Source organism: Stomoxys calcitrans, chromosome 4, assembly GCF_963082655.1.
Source record: "Stomoxys calcitrans chromosome 4, idStoCalc2.1, whole genome shotgun sequence".
NCBI classification, from domain to species: Eukaryota; Metazoa; Arthropoda; class Insecta; order Diptera; family Muscidae; genus Stomoxys; species Stomoxys calcitrans.
In genome coordinates, this window is record NC_081555.1 from 157879494 (window position 1) to 157902684 (window position 23191).

Sequence of the window (23191 nt, forward strand, 5' to 3'; positions counted from 1 at the left end):
CAACCTGTATCAAATTTCGAGCAAAGCAAATATGTTCAAACTGCAATAACTACGGTTGACAAATGGCAACATTATTTCAAATGACCGAAAATCGGACAAACATATATATGGGAGCTACATGCTAATCTGAACCGATATTGCTGTATGCATCGAGGAAAGGGTTGTGTACAATTTTGGTAATATTGGTCATAGAAGTGAAAATTTTAGTAGGATTGACTCTAGAAGTGAAAATCGGGCGATATACAAATATGGCAGCTATATCTAAATCAGGACCGATTTCTATGAAATTCACCAATAATGTCGAAAGTCAAGAGAAAATCCCCCCTGCCCAATTTCGAGAAAAATCGGTTAACAAATGAGCATTTGATTGCAATTTTTCTCAAAATCGGACGATCATATGTATGGGAGCTATATCTAAATCTGAACCGATTTCGGACAAACTTCTGAAATGATTCAATCGCAATATCGGGAGTCATAAGAGAATCCTTTGTGCCAAATTATTGCAATACTAGTCCAAATCGGACGAACATATATATATAGCAGCTATATCTAAATCTAAACTAATTTCTATGAAATTCACCAAAAATGTCACTAAACTTATAAGAGAATCACTTGTGCAAAATTTCGTGGGAATCGGTTTACAAATGACGCTATAAATGCAGTTTTAATCCAAATCGTACGAACATATATATGGGAGCTATATCCAAATTTGAATCGATTTTTTCCAATTTCAATAGGCTTGTCTCTAGGACCAAGAAGATTCTTGTGCAAAACGTACGTTTTAGTACCGCAATTGGTACCATTTGGTACTTTCATTACAGATGGAGCTAGAGGTCTGAAATTGCAGGTACAACTAAGAAATATATGATGGGTGACTAAATGATCTATTCAAAATTCGTACATTTTGGTACCAAAATTGGTACCATTTGGTACTTTCTGTTCAGATGGAGCTAGAGGTATGAATTTTTACATGTAGGTACATCTAAGAAATATATGAGGGATGACCAAATGATTTATTCACAATTCGTAAATTTTGGTACCAAAATTAGTACCATTCCGTATTTTCTGTTCAGATGGAGCTACAGGTCTGACCTTGGGTATGTAGGTACTACTAAGAAATATATGATGCATGGCCAAATGATCGTTTTCACTCTTCGCACATTTTGGTACCAAAATTAATACCATATGGTACTTTTATTAAAGACGGAGCTAGAGGTCTGAAATTTGGTATGTAAGTACAAGAAGGAAATACACAATGGGTAACTAAATGATCTATTCAAAAATTCGTACATTTTGGTACCAAAATTAGTACCATTTTGTACTTTCTGTTCAGATGGAGCTAGAGGTCTGAAATTCGGCATGTAGGTACCAGAAGGAATTACATAATGGATGACTAAATGATCTATAAAAAATTCGGACATTTGGATACCAGAATTGTTCAGATGGAGCTAAATGTATGCTTTTTTACAGGTAGGTACATCTAAGAAATATATGAGGGATGACCTAATGATTTATTCACAATTCGTACATTTTGGTATCAAAATTGGTACCATTTTGTACTTTCTTTACAGATGGGACTAGGGGTCTGAACTTTGGGCTGTAGGTACAACTAAGAAATATATGTGATAGGTGGCTAATTGAACTTTTCACCATTCTCATATTTTGGTACCAAAATTGGTTCCATTTGGCACTTTCTTTATAGATAGAGCTAGAATCCTGAATTTGGGCATGTAGGTACAACTAGAAAATATATGATGGGTGGCTAAGCTGAATCCATTCAAAATTCGTACATTTTGGTGCCAAGAAGTACAAAATAGTACGAAATAGCTTCGCCTATAGTAAACGGGGATTGCTAAAATCAAACAATTCGACAAACATTGTCGCAGTCTTGACAAAAATTAGTACTTTGAAAGAAAATATTGGGGAACTAGAAGATATTTTTATACCCTACACCACCACTGTGGTACAGGGTATTATAAGTTTCTGCATTTGTTTGCAACGCTAAGAAGGAGAAGAACTAGACCCATTGACATATATACCGATCGACTCAGAATCAGTTTCGGTTTCGATTTAGCCATGTCCGTCTGTGAGTCCATATTTTCTTGTAATCAAAGTGCAGGTCGTATTTGTTGTTCAATCATTACGAAATTTTGCACATATCACTTTTTTGGCTCAAAGACGAACGTTATTGATTTTGTTAAAAATCGGTTCAGATTTAGTTGTAGCTCCCAAATATATATGTATCGCCCGATTTGCACTAAAATGGCCGTAGTAACTAAAATTGTCAACCGATCTGCACAGAATTTGGCGCGGACTGTTTTCTTGATGATTTTTACATATCTGCAATATCATCAAAATCTGTTCAGATTTAGATATTGCTGCCATACATATGTATCGCCCGATTTGCACTTAAATAGCAGTAGTTGCTATAATTTTCAACCGATCTGCACAAAATTTGACTTGGGCTGGATTATTACTGATCTTAACATATCTGCAAAAGTGCATCAAAATCGGTTCAGCTTTAGCTCCCATTAGATATAGCTCCCATTAGATATAGCTCCCATATATATGTATCGGCCGATTTGCACTTAATATGGCCGTAGAAGCTAAAAAACTTTCAACCGATCTGCACAAAATTTGGCACATATTGTTTTGCAACTGATCATAAGATATCTGCGAGATTTCACAAAAATAGGTTCATATTTGGATATAGCTCCCATATATATGTATCGCCCGATTTGCACTTATAAGGCTGTAATAAACACAATTTATAACCGATCTGCACAAAATTTAGCACATATTATTTTGTTACTGATCTTAACATATATGTGAGATTTCATGAAAATCGGTTCAAATTTGGCACCCATACATATTTATCGCCGGATTTGCACTTATATTGCCTTAGTAACAACAATTTTCAAATGATCTGTTTAAAACTCGGTTCAGTTATAGATATAGCTCTCATATACATATATATTTATATATTGCCCGAATTTATAATTGCAGGGTAGGTGTAAGGTATTATATTGTCGGCTCCGCCCGACTTTTGCTTTGCTTACTGGTTTATTCGCATATTTAGGTTCCCGAACGTACAAAATGGTACTTTCTTAACGGAGTGAGCTAAAGCCTTTAAAATTAGGATATAAGTGCACCTTGACTATAAATTTTAAGTGACTAAATTTTTTCTTTTTCAAAATCGTACATTAGGTACTAAACCATACAAAATTGTACTTTCTCTACGAATTGAGCTAAAGCGATGAAAATTGTGATTCATTTATACCTTGGCAAAATATATTAGGCGACTTAATGATTTTCCGATGTATTATTATTCTTGATACTCTTTGGTACTTTCTATACGGAATGGTACACAGGTAAACATAATTTTGAAAAATAAACAACTTTGGTCGAAAAAACAACAACGAAAGTTGTTAATTTTCCTGCAACAATTTGTTTTAAATCTCAACGACCCAAACTAAAAATTTGTTGATGAAAGGCACTCTTTGCCGGATTTGGAAGTAATGAATGGCATGGTAGTTGCATATTTTTACAACTACCTCAACTAAAGAAATTGTTGAAAGTCAACAAAATGTCAATAATTTTGTCTGTCAAGTCTCTTGTAGAGTCTTGCTAACGTACTTCAACAAGTAATGTCTTTGATTCAATGCTTCGAAATTTCACATACAAATTTGGTAGTTGGTTTTTTCTAAGAGATATTAGATATTTTTTTCCGTGTACAGATTTCTGAAATTTTACACGCAGTTATTGCAAGTCTTGATAACCATACAAACTGGGTGACTACTTGGGTTTTTCTAAACCGTACACTAACAAGTAAAAAGGCGTTAAGTTCGGCCGGGCCGAACTTTCGATACCCACCACCTCGGGTATATATGTAAACCACCTTTCATCAAAATTCGGTGAAAATTTTCTACCTTATACTCATATACCTCATACAGATCTGAACTATATACGACACGGATGTCGAAAAGCCGAACATAAATCACTGTGTCAAATTTCAGTGAAATCGGATTATGGGGCCAAGACTTTAAATCGAGATATCGGTCTACATGGCAGCTATATCCAAATCTGGACCGATTTGGGCCAAGTTGCATAAACATGTCGAAGAGCCTAACACTAAACACTGTCCTAAATTTCGGCGAAATCGGACAATAAATGCCTCTTTTATGGGCCCTAAACCTTAAATCCAGAGATCGGTCTATATGGCAGCTATATTCAAATCTGGATCGATCTGTGCAAAATTGAAGAAGGACGTCGAAGAGCCTAATCAAACTCACTGTCTCAAATTTCAGCGACATCGGACAATAAATGCGTCTTTTATGGCCCCAAAACCTAAAACCTAGATATTGGTCTATATGGCAGCTATATCCAAATCTGAACCGATCTGTGCGATATTGCAGAAGTATGTCAAGGGGCATAACTTAACTCACTGTTCCAAATTTCGGCGACATCGGGCAATAAATGAGCATTTTATGGGGCCAAAACCATAAATCAAGAAATCGGTATATATGGCAGCTATATCCAAATTTGAACCGATCTGGACCAAATTGAAGAAATATGTCAAAGGGCCTAACACAACTCACTGTCCCAAATTTCAGCAAAATCGGATAATGAATGTGGCTATTATAGGCCTTACGTCATAAATCGGAGGATCGATATATATGGCAGCTATATCCAAATCTGGACCGATCTAAGCCAAATTAACGAAGGATGTCGATGGGCCTTACACAATTCACTGTCCCAAATTTGATCAAAATCGGATAATAAATGTGGCTTTTGTGGCCCTAAGACCCTAAACCGGAGGATCGGTCTATATGGCAGCTATATCCAAATCTAGACCGATCAGATCCAAATTAACGAAGGATGTCGATGGGCCTTACACAATTCACTGTCCCAAATTTCATCAAAATCGGATAATAAATGTGGCTTTTGTGGGCCTAAGACCCTAAACCGGAGGATCGGTCTATATGGCAGCTATATCCAAATCTGAACAGATCTGGACCAAATTAAAGAAACATATCAAAGGGCCTAAGACAACTCACTATACCAAATTTTAGCAAAATCGGATAATAAATGTGGCTTTTGTGGCCCTAAGACCCTAAACCGGAGGATCGGTCTATATGGCAGCTATATCCAAATCTAGACCGATCTGAGCCAAATTAACGAAGGATGTCGATGGGCCTTACACAATTCACTGTCCCAAATTTCATCAAAATCGGATAATAAATGTGGCTTTTGTGGGCCTAAGACCCTAAACCGGAGGATCGGTCTATATGGCAGCTATATCCAAATCTGAACCGATTTGAGCCAAATTGGAAAAGGATGTCGAAGGGCCTAACACAACTCACTGTACCAAATTCCAACAAAATCGGATAATAAATGTGGATTTATGGGTCTAAGACCCTAAATCGGCGGATCGGTATATATGGGGGCTATATCACGATATATTCCGATATAGCCCATCTTCGAACTTAACCAGCTTATAGACAAAAAAAGAAGCTGTGCAAAATTTCAGCTCAATATCTCTATTTTTAAAGACTGTAGCGTGATTTCAACAGACAGACGGACGGACATGGCTAGATCGTCTTAGATTTTTACGCTGATCAAGAATATATATACTTTATAGGGTCGGAAATGGATATTTCGATGTGTTGCAAACGGAATGACAAAATGAATATACCCCCATCCTTCGCTGGTGGGTATAAAAAGGGGATATCAAAAACGGGGGTGGCGAAGCAGACCACCGGTATGCTAGTTCGATAAAGCCACAACTTAGCAATGTATGGCCCTTGAAGCCTCCACACTTAATGTTTTTGAATAAGTCCCCTAAACCATAACGAAACGCGTCCCACAGTGGTAGGTGTGTTGTGATCTCTGGCTTTTCCCTTTCAATTGCAAGAAATCTTTGGTCATTAGGCTTTGACAACCATAGGAGTATCGATTAATATGACAATTATATCGAAATTTCATCAGAAATTTAAGGCGAAAATCTTCATTTGTTCGACCACTCTGTAGATGGCGGTAGCAGAGCAATATTTCGAAATTTTGTAAACGGAATCAGTATATCAAAATATCCGCATACTATGCAATTATACATATTGTATATGCGATATAAAATATCGTCAAAATACTAACTGTATGCAATGCCTGTTGGAGGTCATGCATATAAGATTCGACGTGGCATTTTATGTTAATTTTCTTTACATCACAATAAAAATTCAAATTGGTTCTGTTTTATATATCACTCGATATTTAAGAGGATTAAAACAAAACCAAATATGTATATTTTTAAATATTTTCATACAAAATGTACTTGAAAATATCAAAACTATAATGTATTCAACAAATATTTTGATTTTGGCACACCACCACTTACATACCCTTCATGGCATCTAATTCACATACCCCACACACAGCAGCGCTTTCAATTTGATATGGATGTTGTTTTCCTCAAGAGAAAACCCCCATGCAAAAAAACGTTGATTTATAAATGAACAACAGGCTCTGTTTAATATCCACTCAAATCGAATTTACAAACGACCTTCAAAAACATTTCTAAGCAAAACCGCCAGACGGGCACATATCCCCACAAATGGCCGCCGGCCGGCCAATTAGAAAAAATAGAAAACGAAACTAAAAGTGAGCGGCAACTGCCAAGGCATTTCAAAACTGTCAGTTCTGGATTTTGTAAATAAAAATATTTTAATTTGTACGAAATTAATCATTTTGGAAATCAGAGTGTCTCTGGGGCGCTTGTCTCTTGATAGTAGGCTGAAAACAAATTCAATTTTTAAATTTTGTTTTCAAACATTAGCGTGATCCATTGGCCTTTTCTGTGACAGCGAGGCATTGGCAAATGTTTTATGCCAATTTGTTAAACTACAACAATGCCTTATTAGACTTTTCTACACAAAATTGAATTGAAACTGTATGTTTAATGTGAATTGAGTGCCACTATTTTCCATTAGGCTTATTAGGGTATGGAATAATGTCTGTATTCGAATTACTATTTCCAACTTTTTATGTTTATGTTTTCTTTTAACCAAAAACAGTGCGCAGAAAGAAGAAGCCACATATTAGTGGGAATATCAGAACATAACAAATTTGCCCCCCGCCCATCATAGATTGCATGTGCTTCAATCATTTGACGCAAAACAAAAAGCTAATACAAAACAACTTGAAGTGGGCAGTAGTTTTATATTAAGTTCCTCCGAGTGGGAGCAACATTTGTATACGAGGGGGAGTACAAAAAAAAGTGGGAAAGGATGAAATAAGAACAAGTAAGAGCTTGCTAGGTTCGGACGGGCCGAATCTTATATACCCCCCACCATTGGTCGCATTTGTCGAGTTTTATGGGCGGTATCTCCTTTTAGGCAATCATAAAGGGTGATTTTTTTGAGGTTAGGATTTTCATGCATTAGTATTTGACAGATCACGTGGGATTTCAGACATGGTGTCAAAGAGAAAGATGCTCAGTATGCTTTGACATTTCATCATGAATAGACTTACTAACGAGCAACGCTTGCAAATCATTGAATTTTGAATGGCTACGTAAATAAGCAAAATTGCCGCATTTGGAGTGAAGAGCAACCAGAAGCCGTTCAAGAACTGCCCATGCATCCCGAAAAATGCACTGTTTGGTGTGGTTTGTACGCTGGTGGAATCATTGGACCGTATTTTTTCAAAGATGCTGTTGGACGCAACGTTACGATGAATAAACACATTTCGAACCGAACACTGATTTTGGTAATAAAATTCAATGATTTGCAAGCGTTGCTCGTTAGTAAGTCTATTCATGATGATATGTCAAAGCATACTGAGCATCTTTCTCTTTGACACCATGTCTGAAATCCCACGTGATCTGTCAAATACTAATTCATGAAAATCCTAACCTCAAAAAAATCACCCTTTATATCCCCCACCATTGGTCGCATTTGTCGAGTTCTCTTTTTAGGCAAAAAAGAATATAGAATAAGAACTGTTATGCTATAGGAGCAATAGCAAATTATAGTCCGATTCGGACCATAAATGAATGCTGAACATCGTAGAAGTCGTTGTGTAATATTTCAGTTCATTCAGATAAGAATTGTTTCTTGTAGGGGCTCAAGAAGCAAAATCGGGAGATAGATTTATATGGGAGCTGTATCAAGCTATTGATCGATTCAGACCATATTGGACACTTGTGTTGAAGATCATGAGGGAAGCCGTTGTACAAAATTTCAGCAGAATCGGATGAAAATTGCGCCCTCTAGAGGCTCAAGAAGTCAAGATCCAAGATCGGTTTATATGACAGCTATACCAGATTATGGACCGATTTGAATCGTACTCGGCACAGTTATTGGAAGTAATACAAAAACACCACGTGCAAAATTTCAGTTTAATCGGATGAGAATTTGGCCCTCTAGAGGCCCAAGAAGTCAAGACCCAAGATTGGTTTATATGGCAGCTATATCAAAACATGGAACGATTAAAACCATACTAAGCGCAGTTGTTGGAAGTGATACTGAAACACCACGTGCAAAATTTCGTTCAAATCGGATAAGAATTGCGCCCTCCAGAGGCTCAAGAAGTCAAGACCCAAGATCGGATTATATGCAGCTATATCAAAACATGGACCGATTTAAGCCATACTTAGCACAGTCATTAGAAGTCATAACAAAACACCTCATGCAAAATTTCAACCAAATCGGATGAGAATTGCGCGCTCTAGAGGCTCAAGAAGTCAAAATCCAAAATCGGTTTATATGACAGCTATACCAGATTATGAACCGATTTGAATCATACTAAGCACAGTTGTTGAAAGTGCTACCAAAATACTACATGCAAAACTTCAACAAAATCGGATGAGAATTGCGCCCTCTAGAGGCTCAAGAAGTCAAGACCCAAGATCGGTTTATATGGCAGTCATATCAAAACATGTACCGATTAAAACTATACTTAGCGTAGTTGTTGGAAGTGCTACCAAAACACTACGTGCAAAATTTCAGTCAAATCGGACGAGAATTGCGTCCTCTAGAGGCTCAAGAAATCAAGACCCCAGATCGGGTTATATGGCAGCTATATCAAAACATGGACCAATTTGACCCATTTACAATACCAACCAACCTGTAATTAAAACAATACACGCAAAAATTCAGCCAAATCGGACAAAAATTGCGACTTGTAAGGGCTTAAGAAGTCAAATCGGGAGATCGGTTTATATGGGAGCTTTATCAGGTTATAGACAGATTTGGACCATACTGTGGCACAGTTCTTGGAAGTCTTCACAAAACAGTGCATGAAAAATTTCAGCCAAATTGGATAAAAATTTCATTTTTCAGCAGCTTAAGAAGTCAAATAGGAAGAACAATAGGACTAGAGCGACTCAGAATGTCTAGACGATCAAGAACATATATATATTTGATGGGGTCGCATACCAATATTTCGAGGTGTTACAGAAGGAATGCCTAGATTAGTATACCCTCATCCTATGGTGGTGGGTATAAACATTTTAAAAATTTCCTCATTTCTGTCTTATCCTTCTCCTGTGTACGACGACGTCATCGATCCGCATAGCTATCTCTTTGGGGATATGTTTTCTGCTGAGCAGGAGTAGCGTAGTCTTTTGCATTTTAACCAGTGCCTTATTCTGATCATGGCCTGCTGAACTCTGCGTAGAGCCTCATCCCTATTTTTAGCTGTGTTGAAAGCTGCAATTATCATTAGGATATCCTATCACAAATGTGTTTTCAGACATTTCCAACCTCAGTATTTCTTCGAAAATAACGTTCCAGAGGTCGGGCCCAAGTTTATAACTGTTGGCAGTTCCCAACGTTACTTCATACCTTCTTATACCATAGGTGGAGGCATAGAAGAACAATCGGTCTCTCAGATAGGTTAGGTTAGGTTTAAGTGGCAGTGGAAGTAGACGAAGACGTCTAAGTAAGTCTGATGGCAGATCAGACCTACGTAGACTTTTTCCTCCATTGTGATACCACAGGAATAGAAGAATAAAAATACCTTCTAGTTCCTAAAGTTGGACCCTGCAGATCGCTTTAAAAAGACCAACAACTTACGAATGTTCACATTCGCTAAATCAGACAAGTTCTCAAAGAAATAAGAACCTAAAGTGGAACTCCTTCCGACTGCCAGTGAGGGACTCGCACAAACACACAGCAGGTGTTCCATAGTCTCTTCTATCTCGACTTCCTCACAGCTTCGGTAAAATTCGTTACTGGCAACCTTTAGTTCGTCACGATGTTTTCTGATCAGACTGTCGTTCTAGCCAGCGACAGTAAAGCGGTAGACCTCTTGAAGTCTACACCAGGCCACTTAACTTTGGAATGCAGAAGCGGCTTCAACAAGCAACCTATGACTTGAAGGTGGCATTCCTGAATCGTGTGTCATATATAGGAAAGCCAGTCTGCAATGCCACTTATTACGTGAGTGAATTTTTACGCTCAAAAGTGCATAAAGTGAAAAAAGTGTTACTCACGCACACTCACCTCGCCTTATGTCGCTCACGAGACAAACATTTTACTCAGGCTCGCTGACGCACGAGAAAATCACGACTCACGAGGCACTCACGAGTCATGAGATACTCACGACTCATGAGATACTCAAGACTCTCGATACACTCACGACTCACGAGAAAAATCACGACTTCGTATACTTATGTATAAAATGTTTCACCCCTACACAATCACTTATTTTTATACCCACCACCGTAGGATAGGGGATATATTCATTTAGTCATTCCGTTTTCAACACATCGAAATATTAATTACCGAGCCTACAAAGTATATATATTTCGGATCGTCGTAATATTCTAATTTAACGATGTCCGTGTGTCTGTCCGTCCGTCTGATGCAATCACTCTAGAGGCTGCAAAAATTGAGATATTGAGCTGAAATTTGGCACAGATACGTCTATTTGATGCACGCTGGCTAAGTTCTCGAACGTGTCAAATCGGACCATATTTGGATATAGCTGCTATATAGACCGAATTTTCGATAAAGGGTCTAATGCCCATATTATTATTTTTCATCCGATTTTGCTAAAATTTGAAACAGTGTGTAGTTTAAGGCTTCTCGATAACTGACCCAAATATGGTTCAGATTGGACTACATTTAGATATAGCTGCCATATAGACCAATCTCCCAATAAAGGGTCTGAAGACCATAAAAGCTTTATTTATTACCCGATTTCGCTGAAATTTGCAACAGTGAGTTACTTTAAGCCTCCCGACATCTGACTCAAAAATGGTACAGATCGGACTATATTAAGATATAGCTGCCATATAGACCAATCACCAGATAAAGAGTAGCTTTAGGTCACCCAACATAGGACCTAAATATGGTTCAGATCTGCCGATAAAGGGTCTGAAGCCCATTAAAACTGTATTTATTACCCGATTTCTCTGAAATTTGAAAAAGTGGATAGTCTTAGTTTTTCCGACGTCCGTCCCAAATATGGTTTGTATTGGACAATATTTAGGTATAGCTTCCATATAGACCGATCTCCCGATAAATGGTCTGAAGCCCATGAAAACCTTATTTTTTATCCGATTTCGCTGAAATTTGAAATAGTGTGTTGTTTTAGGCCACCCGTCCCAAATATGGTAAAGATCGGACAGTATTTAGATATAGCTGCCATATAAACCGATATACCGGTTAATGGTCTGAAGCTCATGAAAGCTTTATTCAATGTCCATGCCGAATCTGGGTGCATAATTTATCCAATTTTCACCAGATTGTGGCGAAACTGGGTTTATATATACACCAGAGGTGGTGGGTATCCAAAGTTCGGCCCGTCCAAACTTTATGCCTTTTTATTTGTCTCCTTTCATTTGTATGCATCTATAGACAGATGTGACAGTGTTTTTATACCCACCACCGAAGGATGGGGGTATATTAGTTCAGTCATTCCGTTTGCAACACATCGAAATATCCATTTCCGACCCTATAAAGTATATATATTCTTGATCAGCGTAAAAATCTAAAACGATGTCCGTCCGTGTGCCCGTCTGTCTATTGAAATCACGCTATAGTCTTAAAAAATAGGCCACGCCTAAGTTCGAAACCTGGCGAGACCAGAACGGCGTGACACAGTATGTCGCACTGTGTCACGCCGTTCGGACTCGGCTATAAAAAGGAGGCCCCTTTTTCATTGAGCTTAAGCTTGAATCGGACTGCACTCATTGATACGTGAGAAGTTTGCCCCTTTTCCTTAATGGAATGTTCATGGGCAAAAATTTGCATTTTTTGTCTCTAAAAAAAGAGATATTGAGCTTAAACTTTGCAAAGATTATTTTTTGTTCATAAGCAAATTAAATTCGAAAATGGGCTATATCGGAATATATCTCGACACAGCCCCCATATAGACAGATCCGCCTATTTAGGGTCTTAGGCTCATAAAAACCACATTTATTAACCGATATTGCTGAAATTTGGGACAGTGATGATTCAATATTCTTCTTCAATTTGGCTTAGATCGCTTCAGATTTGGATATAGCTGCCATATAGACAGATCTCTCGATTTAAGGTTTTCGGCCCATAAAAGGCGCATTTATTGTCCGATGTCTCCGAAATTTGGAACAGTGAGTCGTGATAAGCCCCTCATCATCCTTCTGCAATATGGCACTGATCGGTTCAGATTTGCATACAGCTGCCATAAAGACCGATATCTCGATTTAAGGTTTTGGACCCCCCCGATTTCGCTGAAATTTGGGACAGTGATTTATGTTGGGCTTTTCGACATTAGATCGATCTATATTTGGATATGGCTACCAAAAAGACCAATATTTTGTTCTTCAAAATTGAACATTGACTTGTACTTATTAGACCTCTCAATATCCGTATCGAATTTGGTCCAAATCGGACCATATTTCGATAAAGCTACTATGGGTGTATTAGTTATTCAATATTCACCGGATTGTGATGAAAGAGGGTTTACATATATACCCGAGGTGATGGGTATCCAAAGTTCGGCCCGGCCGAACTAAATGCCTTTTTACTTGTTTAGATATTTTTAGGGGTTAGTCGTGATTTTCTCCACAGTGTCTCGTGAGTGTCCTCGGAGTAGAGATTGTTCCGAGGATCGTGATTAGTGTCGTGAGCAGAACTTCACTCACGTACGACGAATTTCAATTCAATACGCACGATCACATATTGGATTTTGATCTCACTTACAAATCATGTGACTCGACGACTCACGTGTACACCTCTGGTGTGAAGGAGTTTTTGCGACTACTCCATTGTTTATGTCTTCTGCTCTAGCATCGTGTTAAGGAAATAGAGTGATTGCAATATTCAACATTGTTTTATCATACCTCTCCATGTTGACGCATTTCATTACGACTTTGTGTCCAGTTCATCAGCAGTCTTTGTTAAGATCTTCTTTTAGTTGATCCCATTTCTTTCTTTTGATTTTGCTAATGGCGCTCCCGATTGCTTTTTTCACCACCTTATGTATATTGGGTATGCTTTGCCTTTGTTGCACCCCTGCTTTAAGCTCTAGAATACTTTTGTCTTTTTCGGCCGCAATCACGTCTGTGCATGCTGGTTGTTTGTGTTTCCCACCCGACCTCCATTGTGGTTTCTGGTATACAACAAAATTTCACTTTTATATTGTTTTTATTTTAGATAAAATTTCACTAAAATGTTGCCTTAGTAAAAAATCGTCTAACTTTTCTTTAATTACCAAATTTTTAATCTTTTCCTTGTTGTATTAACTCACGTGTTAAGTTGTTTTGCGTTTAATTTGGCAATACTATACTTAGGCCGCGATGAAATATTTGAATAAACATAAACATTATGCTGTCGTTCATCCTCTCTCTCTCTCTCTCTCTCTCTCTCTCTCTCTCTCTTTCACTATAGGAGTACCATAATGACATAGCCCCTAAAGAGCAGCACACGAGAGTGTTTTAACAAATCTCAAAATTTTGGGTGTATATACCCAAAGAACCAAAGCAAAACAAGATTTTTTACGAAAGGCCGAAGGAAGGGCGAAGTTTGTCAGAGTTTTTTTTTAACAAAAACATACTCACAAACATAGGCTGTGTTTTCGCTCTCTGCTTATATGATAATTTTTGGAAGTCATTCAATATGCTGGGCTAGTAGTGACAGGCAGTTAAAGTAGATAGTTGTAGTAGAGTTCAAATCATATTTTCCTGGTAATTACCAACGGTGAGAGGGAGAGAGAGGCAAGAAACCACCAAGTCTTGTGGACAGCAAGACATACAATGTTGTCTCTAAAGAGTTCAGTAGAGTGTTATTTGGTTCTAGTTTCCTTGGGTTGGTAGCTGCCATGCCATGCCATTCATCAGCTGCTTAGTTTTTGCCCGCTTTTTTCCTTCGGGTTTCTGTTTTTTGCTGTGGTGTTCCGCCTCATTAAAGCATCCGCTTGCTGTCTTCGCGGGCAATACTCGAACTTTTGCATTACAAATGTGAACGTTCAATGTTTACGAGTTTGTTTGAAAAACGATTCTTATTTTTTCTATTTCAAAAGTTTTTAAATGAACTCAAGAAAATGACGGCGAAAAGTTTAATAATTAGGGTAAGCCGAATGGATTGTCAAAAAACCCTACATCGCATACAACATTAAAGGGGTGCCGCATAGTTTTTTCAAACATTCAAAGTAATTATCGCTTATGCTTATGGAAATAAGCGAATTAATAAATAATTAGGGAAATATTGTGTATAAGGGCCAAACATTCTCTGTAATATGTCGTGACCTTGTCTTGAACTTTGAAAATGTTGTTTGTGGAAAAATATGATTTTTTTTCTTTGCCAAAATTTTATTTTGTGGAATATTTTTTGGAATATTGTGTTGCCCAAAAAGTAATTGCGGATTTTTAAAAAGAAAGTAAATGCATTTTTAATAAAACTTAGAATGAACTTTAATCAAATATACTTTTTTTACGTTTTTTTTTTCTAAAGCAAGCTAAAAGTAACAGCTGATAACTGACAGAAGAAAGAATGCAATTACAGAGTCACAAGCTGTGAAAAAATTTGTCAACGCAGACTATATGAAAAATCCGTAATTACTTTTTGGGCAACCCAATATATTGAAGGGCGAAAAAATGATGTCGTGAGAAAAGGGAAGTAAGGAAAAAATCAATGACAAAAATCTTGACAAAATATGATTAATTTCATAATTTTTAAACCCACCACCGAAGGATGGGGGTATATTAATTTTTTCATTCCATTTGCAACGCATCGAAATATCCATTTCTGACCCTATAAAGTATATATATTCTTGATCAGCGTAAAAATCTAAGACCATCTAGCCATGTCCGTCCGTTTGTCTGCTGAAATCTTTATACAGTCTTTAAAAATTGAGATATTGAACTAAAACTTTGCACAGACTCTTTTGTTTTGTCCATAAGCAGGTTAAGTTCGAAGATGGGCTATATGGGACTATATCTTGATATAGCTGCCATATAGACAGATCCTCCGATTTAGGGTCTTAGGCCCATAAAAGCCACATTTTTATACCCGATTTTGCTGAAATTTGGGACAGTGAGTTGTAAGATTTTTCGACATCCTTTTTAATTTGGCCAAGATCGGTCCAGATTTGGATATAGCTGTCATATAGACCGATCTCTCGATTATGGTTTTGGGCCGATAAAAGGCGCATTTATTGTCCGATGTCGCCGAAATTTGAGACAGTTCGTTAAGTTAAGCCCCTTGACATCTTTCTACAATATGGCACAAATCGGTTCGGATTTAGATATAGCTGTCATATGGACCGATCCACCGATTTAGGGTCATAGGCCCATAAAAGCCACATTTATTATCCGATTTTGCTGAAATTTGGGACAGTGAGTTGTGTTGGGCCCTTCCACATTACTCTTCAATTTGGCTCAGATCGGTTCAGATTTGTATATAGCTGCCATATAGATCGATCTCTCGATTTAAGGTCTTAGGCTGATAAAAGGCGCATTTATTTTCCGATTTCATCGAAATTTGGGACAGTGAGTTGTGCTAGGTTTTTCGACATGTTTCTTCAATTTGGCTCAGACGGGTCCAGATTTAAATATAGCTGCCATAAAGACCGATCTCTCAATTTAAGGTTTTGGGCTTAGAGTAGGCGTATTTATTGTCCGATATCGGCAAAATTTGGGACAGTGAGTTGTGTTAGTCTGTTCGGCATCCTTCTTCAATTTGGCTCAGATCGGTCTAGCTTTAAGGTTTTTCTATTTAAGGTTTTGGGCCCATAAAAGGCGCATTTATCGTCCGATGTCGCCCAAATTTGGGACAGTGAATTGTGTTAGGCTCTTCAACATTTTTCTTTAATATAGCTCAGATAGGTCCGGACTTGGATATAGCTGCCATATAGACCGATCCGCCGATTTAAGGTCTTGCGCCATTAAAAGGCGCATTTATTGTCCGATTTTGCCAAAATATGAGAACGTGAGTTGTGTTAGGCCCCCCGACATCTTTCTGCAATTTGGCCCAGATGGGTTCAGATTTGGATATAGCTGCCATATAGACCGATCTCTCGATTTAACATTTTGGGCCCATAAAAGGCGCAATTATTGGCCGATTTCACCGAAAATTGGGACAGTGAGTTGTGTTAGGCCCTTCGACATTTTTCTTTAATATGGCTGAGATCGGTCCAGATTTGGATATAGCTGTCATATAGACCGATATCTCGATTTGAAGTCTTGGCCGCAAAAAATGCGTATTTATAATCCGATTTCACTGAAATTTGACACTGTGACTTATGTTAGGCTTTTCGACATTCGTGTCGTATATGGTTCAGATCGGTTTATTATACCCTCCACCATAGGATAGGGGTATACTAATTTCGTCATTATGTTTGTAACTCTTCGAAACATTCGTCTAAGACCCCATTAAATATATATATTCTTGATCGTCATGACATTTTAAGTCGAACTAGTCATGTCCGTCCGTCTGTCTGTCGAAAGCACGCTAACTTTTGAAGGAGTAAAGCAAACCGCTTGAAATTTTGCACAAATACTTCTAATTAGTGTAGGTCGGTTGGGATTGTAAATGGGCTATATCGGTCCACGTTTTGATAAAGCTACCATATAAACCGATCTGGGATCTTGATTTCTTGAGCCGCTAGAGGGCACAGTTGTTATCCGATTTGATTTTTCATGAGGTGTTTAATTATGACCTCTAACAACAATGCTGAGTATGGTTGAAATCGGTCCATAATCTGATATAGCTGCCATGTAAACCGATCTGGGGTCTTGATTTCTTGAACGTCTAGAGTGCGCAATTCCTATCCGATTTGGCTGAAATTTTGCACGACGTGTTTTGTTGTGACTTACAATAACTGTGTTGAGAATAGTTCAAATCGGTTCATAACCTGATATATTGTAGCTGCCATATAAACCGATCTGGTATCTTGATTTCTTGAGCCGCTAGAGGGCACAATTCTTATTTGATTTGGTTGAAATTTTGCTGTGCTGAGTATGGTTGAAATCGGTCCGTAACCTGATATAGCTGCCATATAAACCGATCTGGGGTCTTGATATCTTGAGCCACTAGAGGACGCAATAGCTATCCGATTTGGCTGAAATTTTGTATGAGGTGTTTCGCTATAACTCTCAACAACTGTGCTGAGAATAGTTTAAATCGGTCCATAACATGATATAGCTGCCAAATATACCGATATGGGATCTTGACTTCTTGAGCCTCTAAGAGGAGCATGTATTTTCCGATTTGGCTGAAATTTTGTACAACGGCTTTTCCCATGACCTTTAACATACTTGTTGAATATGGTATGAGTCTGCTTATAGCCTAATACAGCTCCCCTATAAACCGATCTCCCTATTTTTACTTTACTTACTTTAATTGGCGATGACAGAATATTTGTTCTACTAGCCGAACGTTAAATAGCGTTCCAAGCGCCTCGATCTTCTGCGCTCATTCTAAAATCTCTGACATCAAGTTTCGAGGTGTCTCCCACAACTTGATCTTTCCATCGGGCTTTTGGTCTTCCCGGTTTGCGTGTACCACCGTGTTTGCTTTAAAAGACTTCTTTGCTGGAGCTTCTTCATCCATTCTGACAACATGACCTAGCCAACGCAACCGTTGTATTTTAATGCGTGTAACTATGCTATCGTCGTTATACAGCTCATACAGCTCGTGGTTCATATGTCGCCTATATTCTCCGTTAACGCAAACTGCTCCATATATTTTACGAAGAATCTTTCTCTCAAATACTCCAAGCACTGCCTCATCTGTTTTCACAAGTACCCATGCTTCAGAACCATATAACAGCACGGGTAGTATCAGTGTCTTGTAAAGTGTAGTCTTCGTCTGTCGAGAGGTGACCTTCCTTCTAAACTGCTTACTTAGTCCAAAGTAGCATCTGTTTGCCAGTATTATTCTTCGCTTTATCTCAAAACTGGTATCATTCGTTTCGGTTACGGCGGTGCCGAGGTAGATAACGTTACTGACTATCTCAAAGTTGTGGTTCCCAATTTTCTCCATGTTCTTTATCTGCTCGGTTGTGCAAGGCTTTTTGGAAGTTGAAACCATCCATTTCGTCTTATCTCCATTTACTGCCAGACCCATTCTCACTGACTCTCTTTCGATTCTTTCAAAGGCTGCAGTTACTACTTCCGATGACAGACCTATCGATATCGATATCGTCGGCATAGGCGAGTAGCATATGCTCTCTTGTGATTAGTGTGCCATATCTACTCACATCTTCATCTCGTATAATCTTCTCTAGCAGGATATTAAAGAGATCACACGATAGGCTGCCTCCTTGTCTGAAACCTCGTTTGGTATTAAATGGTTAGGAGAGATTCTTTCATATTCCTACTGAGGAACGGTATTTTACTTCTTCAGCCCCTTAAGTGCGCAATTCTTACTAGATTTGGCTGAACATTTCACAATGACTTCTGCTATGGTCTCCAATATTCAATATTCTTTCATCCTTTGTTTGCCTAAAAAGAGATACCATGGAAAGAGCTCGACAAATGCGATCCATGGTGGAGGGTATATAAGATACGGCCCGGCCGAACTTAGCACTCGTTTACTTGTTAGATGTAGCTCCTTAAAAGACCAATATTTTGTTATACGCAATTGAACAAGGACTTGTACTTATAAATATTGTGTTGCCCAAAAAGTAATTGCTGATTTTTCATATAGTCGGCGTTGACAAATTTTAAGCAAAATTTAAGCATTAATCGAATTGGATCGTCATGTAACTGAGCGTAAGATATGAGAGAAGTTAAATATTCCAAAATCAACCGTTCATTATCACATAAAAAGTCTTGGACTGGTGAAAAAGCTTGATATTTGGGTACCACATGTATTGAAAGAAATTCATTTAACAAACCGAATCAACGCTTGTGATATGCACCTTAAATGCAATGAATTCGATCCGTTTTTAAAACGAATCATAACTGGAGATGAAAAATGGATTGTTTACAACAACGTTAGTCGAAAACGACCATGGTCCAAGCATGGTGAACCAGCTCAAACCACTTCAAAGGCTGATATCCACCAAAAGAAGGTTATGCTGTCTGTTTGGTGGGATTGGAAGGGTGTGGTATATTTTGAGCTGCTTCCAAGGAACCAAACGATTTACTCGGATGTTTACTGGACAACAATTGGACAAACTGAATACAGCCATCAAGGAGAAGCGACCAGAATTGGTCAATCGTAAAGGTGTCATATTCCACCAGGACAACACTAGACCGCACACATCTTTGGTCACTCGCCAAAAACTGAGTGAGCTTGGCTGGGAACTTTTGATGCATCCACCATATAGCCCTGACCTTGCCCCATCAGACTACCATTTATTTCGATCTTTGCAGAACTCCTTAAATGGTAAAACTTTCGGCAATGATGAGGTTATAAAATCGCACTTGGTTCAGTTTTTTGCAGATAAAGGCCAGAAGTTCTATAAGCGTGGAATACTAAATTTGTCAGGAAGATGGCAAAAGGTTATCGAACAAAATGGCAATTATATATTTGATTAAAGTTCATTCTAAGTTTTATTAAAAATGCATTTACTTTAATTTAAAAATCCGCAATTACTTTTTAGGCAACCCAATATTTGGTCCATATTGGAACAGATTTCGATAGAGCTGCTATGGGGCATAAGGTATGCATTTTTCACAGGGTTGTGACGAAAGTTGGTTAACATATATACCCGAGGTGGTGGGTATTCAAAGTTCGGCACGGCTGAAATTTACGCCTTTTTACTTGTTTTAAGTTAAACTTCTTATGATGTCTCTTTGTATTTATTACAGATTTCTTATTAGTTCCTTTTTTTCTAAAATTTAACCCATATTATCGTACTCATCACTCCCTATATTCTATGTACAACAGGTATGCATGGCATATTTGTGGTATGAATTCTTCATAATCTCCAAGTACTTGCATACATCTTATTCCGGTGCAAAACAAAATATATAAACTATGAAATTTTTCCTTATAGTCAAGCAGTCGGGCAGACAAACAGCCTAGCATGTGCTTCTCTGACGAAATAATGCTATGCCATTATATTGGAGGAAAAAATTAAGAAAATTCTTTCCAAAGCAGCAAAAAATTGTAAACAATTTGTTTGCCTCCATTGCAAATATTTGCAGAAATTTAAAAACACAAAATATTTATTAAGAAAAAAAAAAATACGAAATATGTGTTTATCTTATAGCGTGTATCTTATTATTTTTTTATGGATTCTCTTTTGTTCTGCGTTTCATGCCACCAATTGTTCTTAGTTAGCTGAGTTTTCATTCATTAAAATTGTAAAATTGTTTTTCTTACCCCATTTTCGTGCCTCGATTTTTCCTACATCATTGTATTCTTTATACGGGGTTTAAAAATTTATTACACTCTGTCATGTTTGTTTGTGTCGATGGACTTGTTCATTTTTCGATTTCGATTTCGCTTTCATTTTCATCTTGGCATGTCAGATGATGATGATGATGATGATTCAGTGAGGATGGTAGATTGGTTAGTGGGTCCGCCGGACGGTCGTTCGGTTGGTTGAATGACTGCCCTATAAATTCAATTCAATCAAATTAATTGCATGATGTCTATGTTAGTTTACGCTAGCCGAACAAATGCAAGACCAAATCAATCAATTTATGAATAAAAATGTTGGAAACTATTCTAAATATGGCTTGGCTGACTAACAAAATAGTCTAGAGGCCAATTTGTAACTGTAAATTTGGGTGTTTAAACAAGTGGGGAAATGTTAATCAATGAAAACCCTATTGCCAAAAAAATTTTTTTCTTTTTCAAATTCAATTGAGAGATTATTTATAACAATTATAAATCTCTCATTGCCTGAGGGAGATGTATGGGCCAGATTATTTGTTGATAATTTATTGAATATCTGTTTTTCTTTTCAATATGATAACGACCTTCAAGTTGAGAATGTTGTATCTCTCCAATTGTGTTTTTTTTTTTTCTGAAGCTGCCCCCTTTCAATCATAATTAGTTAAATTTGTTAATGCTTGCCCTGCTGTGTGGCCTTTCTTTATAAGGGTGAATTATGAACTAATCAATCAAATCTTTGAGGAGCTCATTCTTTTCTTTTTTTGTTAAGTTGACAGCTGTTGATTGAAAGACTATGGCCTTATAACACAAATCACTTTTGTTCAAATATTTTTTACTTTTTTTTTTAGTTTGGTAGTTAATTAGATATACATTTAGAAGGGGTGTTAATGAAGATGTGTGAATGAGTTTTCCACTCCTTAAAACTGATATACAAGGGAGTTTTCAAATCCTGCCCACAAAGCATATCATCAAGTAAAGTAAAGTAAACATGAAACCAGCATAGGCTACAGCAAAGTCGTTATTTGAGTTAAAACACTTCATCCAATTAGAAAACATCTTTCAATTTGATATTGAAGGGAGAAATAAGTAAAGCAAGCAAAAACAAGTAAAAGCGTGCTAAGTTCGGCCGGGCCGAATTTTATATACCATCCACCTTGTGGAGTTCTTTTCCTTTTCTTAAGCAAAAAAAGATATAAGAAAAGATTTGCTCTGCTATTAGAGCGATATCAAGATATGCTCCGGTTTGAACCACAATTAAATTATTTGTTGGAGACCTGTGTTAATGGTCAGCCAATTCGAATAAAAATTGCGCCCTCTGGGGGCTCAAGAAGTAAAATAGAGCGACCGATTTATATGGGAGCTGTATCGGGCTATAGACCGATTCAGACCATAATAAACACGTTTGTTGATGGTCATGAGAGGATCCGTCGTACAAAATTTCAGGCAAATCGGATAATAATTGCGACCTCTAGAGGCTCAAGAAGTCAAGACCCAAGATCGGTTTATATGGCAGCTATATCAGGTAATGAACCAATTTGAACCTTATTTGACACAGTTGTCGAAAGTAAGAATAAAATACGTCATGCAAAATTTCAGCCAAATGGGATAGGAATTGCGCCCTGTAGAAGCTCAAGAAGTCAAGACCCAAGATCGGTTTATATGGCAGCTATATCAGGTTATAAACCGATTTGAACCTTATTTGACACAGTTGTTGAAAGTAAGAATAAAATACGTCATGCAAAATTTCAGCCAAATCGGATAGAAATTGCGCTCTCTAGAAGCTTAAGAAGTCAAAACCCAAGATCGGTTTATATGGCAGCTATATCAGGTTATGAACCGATTTGAACCATTGCCACAGTTGTTGGATATCATAACAAAACACGTCATGCAAAATTTCATTCCAATCGGATAAGAATTGCGCCATCTAGAGGCTCAAGAAGTCAAGACCCAAGATCGGTTTATATGGCAGCTATATCAAAACATGGACCGATTTGGCCCATTTACAATCCCAACCGACCTACACTAATAAGAAGTATTTGTGCAAAATTTCAAGCGGCTATCTTTACTCCTTCGAAAGTTAGCGTGCTTTCGTCAGACAGACGGATGGAGGGACGGGCTTTTGTTCAAAGCGGTAAAAGTGTCCTGTTGGGTGTGGGGGACCCTTAGATACTGAGGGTGACATTTAAATGCCAAGTTCGTACTCTACTCTTAAGTACCTTTCATTTGATACCCATTTTGTCCCAATCGGTAAACATGTCCGTTCGGGTGTGTTTTGGGATGGGGCGTCCCTCTGGTAATTTGACTTGAAAATTTTATACCAATTTAGTGTTTTTGAGGTGCCATAAGGAGGCATGCAAAATTTTGTTAAAATCAATTTGGCGTATTTGAAAATGGGGGTATGGGGGAGGGTCCGCCCG

The 23191-nt window shown here is 37.8% G+C and overlaps 1 protein-coding gene across 6 annotated transcripts in view; it reads right to left on the reverse strand.

Annotated features, from left to right (window-relative positions):
- Nucleotides 1-23191, reverse strand: part of LOC106081894 (glutamate receptor-interacting protein 1) — a 159570-nt gene that overhangs the window by 74402 nt on the left and 61977 nt on the right. Inside the window, exon 1 of one of the 6 annotated variants that reach the window (XM_059367448.1) lies at nt 6396-6615. The exons of the other annotated variants lie outside the window; for them this stretch is intronic. Coding sequence (XP_059223431.1) covers nt 6396-6402 — 7 coding nt within the window. The 5' untranslated portion in view covers nt 6403-6615. Of the gene's footprint in view, nt 1-6395; nt 6616-23191 lie in introns of those variants that run through there. 6 annotated transcript variants of the gene reach the window in all.